The sequence below is a fragment of the Kogia breviceps genome, chromosome 18 (genome assembly GCF_026419965.1).
Source record: "Kogia breviceps isolate mKogBre1 chromosome 18, mKogBre1 haplotype 1, whole genome shotgun sequence".
NCBI lineage: Eukaryota > Metazoa > Chordata > Mammalia > Artiodactyla > Physeteridae > Kogia > Kogia breviceps.
The window spans coordinates 5,646,950-5,654,435 of NC_081327.1; the positions used below are offsets into that span (position 1 = coordinate 5,646,950).

At 62.7% G+C, this 7,486-nt stretch overlaps 1 protein-coding gene across 2 annotated transcripts; it reads right to left on the reverse strand.

The window, feature by feature from the left end:
• Nucleotides 1-526: 526 nt before the first annotated feature.
• On the reverse strand, nt 527-7,308 carry EMC10 (ER membrane protein complex subunit 10). 2 transcript variants are annotated; one of them, XM_059044233.2, is made up of 8 exons: nt 7,098-7,308; nt 5,700-5,772; nt 4,750-4,859; nt 3,753-3,857; nt 3,259-3,440; nt 2,986-3,079; nt 1,919-2,005; nt 1,608-1,697 (listed from the first exon to the last, which is right to left on the reverse strand). In XM_059044233.2, the coding sequence occupies exons 1-7, from the start codon at nt 7,209-7,211 to the stop codon at nt 1,919-1,921; spliced, it is 765 nt and encodes a 254-aa protein (XP_058900216.1). In that variant the 5' UTR covers nt 7,212-7,308; the 3' UTR covers nt 1,608-1,697. The 2 variants fall into 2 exon arrangements, with proteins under 2 accessions (XP_058900215.1, XP_058900216.1); XM_059044232.2 differs by lacking the exon at nt 1,919-2,005 and having other exon boundaries at nt 527-1,697; nt 7,098-7,306.
• Between the last annotated feature and the right edge of the window lie 178 nt (nt 7,309-7,486).

The window sequence follows — 7,486 nt, forward strand, 5'->3', positions numbered from 1 at the left end:
CAGACAACCCCAACAGTACTGCCACACTCCACGGTCACACGTGCATTGAGGTCACGTGTGCATTTCGTGAGAAAGTCAGTTGGAGGAGAGCGGGCTGAAGGAGCGCAACGTCCCTTTCTGGTGGCACACGAAGGACGAGGCCACTCTCTGGGCAAAGACGGAACTGCAGAAGATACGGCGCAGGAGGAAAGTGGCAACGGGACGGTGTACAACCTCGAACGTGTTACTTTTGCTGCGAAGAGGGGGAAAGAACACACGCTCCTGTCTGTTGGTGGCTGCACAGACACTCGGTGAGGGAAAACAAATGCACTAAAACGATCACGTGATCACGGAGACAAGACTCCACTGCCCCCCGGCCTCGGCTGTTTTCCCTGTTCACAAAACGTCTCTAACCTGCCCTGGTGTTCTCCTTCGAGTCACGAGTCTGCCGGAAGTCATTCAAACGCACATCAGGGGCAGATCAGCGACACAGCCGCGATGGCGTGCTATTTATAACCACATAAAGCAGGAGGCAAACTGAACGCTGAACGTTTCGAGGACAGTTTAATAAACTGCTACACAGACACCGTGGAGCCTGATGCAGCTGTTACCATGACAACGGCGGCCATTTTTTGGTGTTTCTGAATAACACACACAGTGACCAGGGGAATTCAGCAGCACCGGTACATCCTGACCACCTCTTAGCCAAGTCAACAGCTGCACTGGGCTGTTGCAAGTTGTAACTTTCCAAAATGTTTACCTATTTCAATATGTTGCCTTGACAATGTTTTTAAATAGACAAAAGGAGGAGGGGAGTTAGATAGCAAGGACCCAGCCAAGTCCCAAGGAAGATACCCAGGCCAGGAAAGGGATTCTATTTACATCATCTGGCCCCTGACTCCACTAAATGTTTGTTTTGACTTTCAACATCACTTCTGCAAGCCTAGAAACCTATGGAGGGCCTGGCACCCTGATGGCAGGAATTCTCGACTCCCAGTAAGAGCCGTGGGCCGATACAGACCAAAACAGGGGACAGGGCTGCACGGAGGGATGGAAAGGGGGGCGCCCGTGGCCAGCCCACCCCTGCTCTGTGCCAGCTCTGGGCTGCGAGGAGCCCCGGGGTGCCCTCAAGGGCAGACAGACAGGAGGCTGGTGTCCCAATCCAGTGTCAGACAAGTTAGGGGTATCATCTAACCTGGCCAGGCAGGGCGAGAAGACCACGACAAAGGCACAGAGGCTGGAGAGAACTAGGCATGTTCCCAAACTGCAGGGCCTCAGGGGGTGGAGGGGTGGAAAAAGAAGTGAGGTCAGAGCTGGACCAGGAGCTTGGGCTCTATCCTGTGGCAAAGGGAAGCCTCTGGGCTACAGCGGGGTCACAGGGGAGGGCGGGGTGCAGCAGGGCCCAGAACCCGCTGCCCTTCCGCCACCAGTAACGCCAAGGCCCAGACGGAAGGGACTCCTGGGGAGGGGGCGCTCTCCTACCCTCACGCGACGGGGAGACAGGAGGGGCCGGCAAATCCTTCCTGTGAAGACCAAGGACACGAGCGCGCTGGGCAGGAAGGGCGTCCGCTGAACAAAAGAGGACGGGGTACTCACGGGCCCTGGGCCCCTCACCGGCCGCCGCCGCCGCCGCCGCCGCCGCCGCCCCCGCCCTGGCCCCCGGCGTCTGGCGCTCCCGACATCATGAGGAACAGGACCACGGGAATGATGTACATCCACTGTGAGCCGGACAGGACGGCAGAAGGACAGACGGACAAACAGGGAGACAGAGAGAAGAGAGGGGAGAATAAGCAGTGTCCAGCCCAGAGTGGGGAAGGCAGGGGCCGGCATGAGGGGAGGCAGTGAGGGAAGGGGGCCCAGGTCCCCTACTCCACTACAGGTTGGGGAAGGGCTGGCGGGGTACAGGGACGGGGGAGGCGGGAGGGGGCTCGGTCCTCACTCAGGCCTCGTGCGGTGGCGGTGCGAGCCCGGGGGCAGCAGGACGCAGGGCTGTGAGCAACACGGCCCCCCCCAGGATGAGGTGCCACTGAGGAGGGAGGGGGGCGCAGGTCAGGGCCAGTGGCGGCTGTGGCATCCCGCGGCCATCAGGGAGGGCAGAGCCGGGGGTGGGCAAGCTCTCGGCCTTTCTGGGCCTCAGTTTCCCCACAGCTCGCGGCTCCCGACGTCAGGAGCTCCCGGCACACTAACCAGGGCCCCGCGGACACGGCGCTCAGCGCAGTCAGGCTCGGCACCCTCCCACCCGAGGCCCCGAGGGCCCAGCCACACTGGCTTCCACCGTCCCCTGCCCTTGCCTGGGGTGGGACCACCTCCTCCAGCCCCAGCGCCCCCGGCGCCCCCAGCGCCCAGGGCCCTGGGCCTCAAGAGCTGCTCTAGCAGCACAGGCTCACCCTCAGCTGCCAGCTCCCAGCCTCCCGGGCACCTCCCAGCCCCGCCCCGCCCCGCCCCACCCCCACCTGGCTGGCGGAGCCCCCCCACCCCGCTCCCTCCTTTCCAGACCTCCCCGTTCCTTCGAGGTCTCTGCCGTGTGCCCCCCACGCCCCAGCTTCACAGCCTGGTTCAGGCCTCATCCCCTCTCCCAGACGTTAGTCCCAGCCTCCTCCAAGCTCGGAGGCCGCCCCTCCCTTGATCACGCCCTCCTCACTGCACTCCCTCCCAACAGGCGAGCCCGACACTGCCTGTGCAGTGTCTGCCCCCAGCCCGGGCACGCGAGGGGCTGTCCCCAGTTCTCCTCACTGCCCAGCTCCGGGCCAGCCACAAGCCGACACTGGCTGCCCCACGAGCACCACTACAGGCCGACACCGGCAGGGGCAGCGTGCGGGGCTCCAGTCCTCACCCCTCTGTCCAGGCCTCGGCTCAGGCCAGAGGCCAGGGGCCAGGAGGACGTGCACGGAGGCGCCGGAGGAGGCAAGCAGGCCCTCCATACAGGAGGCCCAGCGGAGGGCCGTGGGCGAGGGGAGCGGGGGAGCCGGTGGGGAAGGGGCCGGGGGCGGGCAGAACCCCACTCACATATTTCGCAAAAAAGGACTTCTGCTCCTGGGGGTTCTTGGCCTTCTGGGCCTGCTCCATCTCCAAGCGCTCGATGAAGGCTGCTGTCTCGGGCCTGCGGGGTGGGGGTAGAAGGAGGAGAGGGGATGAGGGGCCGGGAGACCCCAGCAGCATGGAAGGGTTGGGGGAGGCGGACAGGGCCGGAGTGAGAGGCCGTGGAAGGCCGGGCCGGTCCAGCAGGGACAGGGCTGGCTCTGCCCGCCGCCCCGCACCCGCTCCTCACCCGCTCCTCACCCTGGCGCCGGGACCGGCGGCTGCAGCTGCACTGATGTGTTGAACAGCTCCAGGTCCACATCCTCCACCTCGTGGCCCCGGCAGCCCGCAGGGTACGTCACCACTGACACCCCCACCACGTTGCCGGCCACGTCCACGTGCAGGGTCAGCTGGTCCGAGAGGTGCGACTCTACCAGGGAGCACTGAGGGAGGAGGGGAGGGGGTGAGAGGAGGGAGGCCGGCAGGGGCTGCTGCCCAAGCCTCCTTCCCCACCCCGCAGGGCCCGCGAAGCATCTTTCAAAGCCCTCCATGGCCCCCTGCCAACCTCCAGCAGAAGCAACGGTCTCCCCAGGGCCCACCAACTGGACTGTCCCCCTCCTCCAGCCCGGGAGACCCTTGAGGGCAAGGCCAGGTCCTTAAATGCTGGAGCACGAACAGTGGCGGCCCAAGGGTAGAAGCCAGGCTAGAGTGGGTGGGCAAAGCAAGGATGGGGGCTGACCTCATCACCAACTCACCGCGGGGACAAAGGAGGAGACGTAGCCACCAGCTTCTGGGCCGTCAGGGGCCCCGGGCCGCCGTGGAATGCGGACACGGTACAGGCCATTCAGCGCTGCCACATCCTGCAGGGCAGAGAGGGGAGAGTGGCAGTGAGAGGGACAGTGCCCAGCCCCCACCTGGTCTGGACACCCACTGGGCCCACAGCCAGGAAGGCCCTTCCCCAGTCTCGCCCAGCCAGCATTCCCCACTCCCAGGCCTGGCCAAGCCCAAGACTCTTCCCACTGGGTGCCCCACCCGGGGGGGAGACCACCACCAGCCCAGCGACAGAGTAAGTCCCGAGGACACTTCCCGCAGGTCTGGGTCCAGCCCCACACCCGAACTCCCCGGTTACATGAGCGGCTAGCTCTCTCCGTGGGCGACTGTGACAGCAGTCACGTGGGCACCACGCAGGAAAGCTGGCCAGGGCGGGCCTCGGCCTCATCTCTCCCACAGCGCCGGCACCACGGGCCCACAGCCGCCCAGCATAAAGCCTGAGTCCCCAGCTTCCCTGGCAGCTCCAACTGGCCAAAGGGACGGAGTGGAAGCGGGCTGCGGCAGCTTTCCCGAGCCCTCCCCCAGAGCTGGCTGCCCCCTCTGGCCCTCCCCCTTCCCTTCCTCCACCTTGCTGCCTGGAACTCCCCCCGCCCCGCCAGGCCCACACCGTCCCTAGGGAGGACCCAGACGGGCCTGGGGGGAACCACAGGAGGCCACAAAGCAGGGCAACGGGAGAGGTAACGTTCTGTGCTTAACCATGGCTACCGTGGGAACCCCTTTCTCCTCACAAGCAAATCTTGCACTAAGTGTGAAGCATCTTGGCTGAATCTAGAAGAGTGAGAGGCGCTGACTGTATGAAAACTGTGGGGAAGAGGGTGTGCTGCGCAGAGGAAACGGCTCAGGCAGAGGTCCCAAAGTACACGTGTTGTGCTCTGAGGCACGTGCCCCCAGCCCCAGCAGAGCCGGGGGTCCCGTCCTCACCCGGAGCTGGCCCCGCTCCTCCTCGCTGAGCTGCCGCTGCGACAAAGACAAGGTGCCATCTTGCTGGTTCCAGAGCAGCGAGCCCCGCTTCCGGAAGTGGGCACTATCATCTGTGCGGGAGCCTGGACGTCAACCCCCGCAGCGACCAGGTCGCTTCCCCATCCCGAGCCCCCATTTTCCCACCTAAAAACTGGGGACAGCCCCACGTGTCTCTGAAGCCCTGCCTCTGCCTTGCCAGGTGACCCAGGGTCGCTCACGTGACTTAAGTGGGCCTCAGTTTCCCCAGCTGCGGAATATAGGGGCTGCAGAGCTCGGGAGCTCCCAACCACCGGGCTTTCTTGGGCAGATGCCAGGGTTTGACTGGGGAGGTATGCAGAGGGTCCAAGCTTCAGTGTTTAAAACAGGTGCCCCCAGAGCTTGGGGCGTCAGACTCGATTATGAACCTCTGGGCCACGCTGGCATCTACGCTCTGGGAGTCTGGATGCCTGAAATGTGGCAGTTTAAGCTGGGCTTTAGAGAAGATCCCACCTCTACCATTCACTTGTAAAAGGAGCTTGTCTGGTATCCTCTGCGCCTCAGTTTCCTCTTGGGGCTATCCCTAACACCTCCTATTTTGCGTGAGTATTCTGAGGATGTCTGCCTTAATACAGATGTTTGAGTTAATACATCTAATCACTAGGGCAGGGCATGGGGCAACTGGTCAAAGTCTGCTCTGAGGTTATTACTGCCATACTGACCTTTCTGAAACTGGCATTTGTCTTACAGGAATGGGAGTATTCAAAGACAGAGCTTCTGTTCTCTGCTGCCCCCCACCTCCCCAGTGTAATGCAAACACACTCCCAAGTGCAAAGCTGTAAGTGAATGGATGGCGTGTCTCACGCTGAGTGGCACCCGAGTTCCTGACACAGGGCACTGGGTAAGTGTCCAGGTCAGGACGTTGCTGGACTCACCGATCTCAAATGAGTGCTCCAGCAGCAGCCCCACGGCGCCGCAGCCCTCGCCCTCTCGACCTTCCGCCCCCGCCTGAAGGTGATAGAGAGGGCCCCAGGTAAGGACCATCAGAGCCCTCAGTCCGGCAGGGCCCGCGGACCCCAGGACAGACAGACCCGCAGGCTGCGGCAGGAGCCTTATTTTCATACCCATAGGCAAACACTGACGCTTGCCCACTATTCCACCGGGAACCGCCCATTTCATGAAAATTCATGATCTGGACGGGCCAGAGAAAACCAGAGGCTGCAAAATAGCGGAACCTCGTTTCCAAGGCAACTATCTCCAAGTCACTTTCACACCTAGCATCATAACTATTCATGAGTTAAAAGGCATCCTTCCCAAGCTAATATACAAGTGACCTCGTTTTCACCTTCACAGCCCCAACAGCCATGATGCCGCCTGAGTTCCACCCCTCTCAAGCACATTCAAGAATCCATGCCTTCCTTTTCTCCAACTCTCCACATCTCTCCTAACTCTGCATCCTCCTCTCTACGCCCTCAAGCCTGCGCTACCTCGTTCCAGATTTTAATCCGCGAGCTCAAGATCCCGCCCTCCTCATGGATATTCCGGAGGCGGAACTCCCCCGAGAGCACCCCCCCACCCCGCCTCTTTAATTTTAGCCACCCCGACGTCTGATCTGCCAAGATTCCACCCGGGCCACACCTCCTCTAACATATTCATGCCTGCGGATCCCTAGCGTCCGAATGTTAACGAAGTTCTCGCCCCAACCTTATCTTTCGGTGCAGCCTCGTTTTCACCGCACCCAACGCCCAGGTGCCAAAGTCCCATCCCCAAATGGGATTAGGGATCCCCTGAGGCCCATCCATAAGAAAAACTAAGGCCCAGAGAGGGGATGGCAAAATCCCATAAACAGCCCCGCATTCACGGGGCTCCAATATTTAGCCCCATATTCACGAGCTGAAGCCTTCCTAACTAGCCTCTCGCTTTCTCCCAGTTGTGCGGCCTCATGCATGCGCAGAACTGCAGCCTCGCTTTCCACGGTTTTGTTTTGTTTTTTATTTTCGGTACGCGGGCCTCTCACCGCTGCGGCCTCTACCGCTGCGGCCTCTCCCGCTGCGGAGCACAGGCTCCGGACGCGCAGGCCCAGCGGCCATGGCTCACGGGCCCAGCCGCTCCTCGGCATGTGGGATCTTCCCGGACCGGGGCACGAACCCGCGTCCCCTGCATCGGCAGGCGGACTCTCAACCGCTGCGCCACCAGGGAAGCCCTCCACGGTTCTTTTACCTCGCTTCCCTCTCGGTCCTGCGCAACTTCGTTCCCACCTCAACCGACCTAAAGGCCCGAGACGCACGATTTCCGTCAAGCCCGCCCTATGTGCACAGCGAATAAGCACTCACCCCCCGCACAGCGGCCCCGGACCGGCAACCACTACCCCGCGCCCGGCTGGGGGCTGCTGCCGCCATCAGCAAGAGGAGGAGCAGCCGAGTCGCCCCAGCGCCTGGCGCGGCCATTTCGGCCCCTTCCCACCAGCCAAGAGGCTGGAGTGAGGCGGGGGCCGCGGAGCACGCCGGGAGGAACGGCCGGCATCCCGTCGCCCGTGCGCCTGCGCCGGCTCTTCGCGTCTGCGCACTACCGCCCGCCCGCTACCGGGGCCTGACGTCACGGGGCGGGCGCCGCTCCATCCGGGCCTCCGGGCACCGCCCCTTGGGTGACGTCACAATCGCGGACGTCTCCTCCGTGACGCAGTCAAACCCGGTCCGTCGCATTGTGACGTCACAGAGCTTGG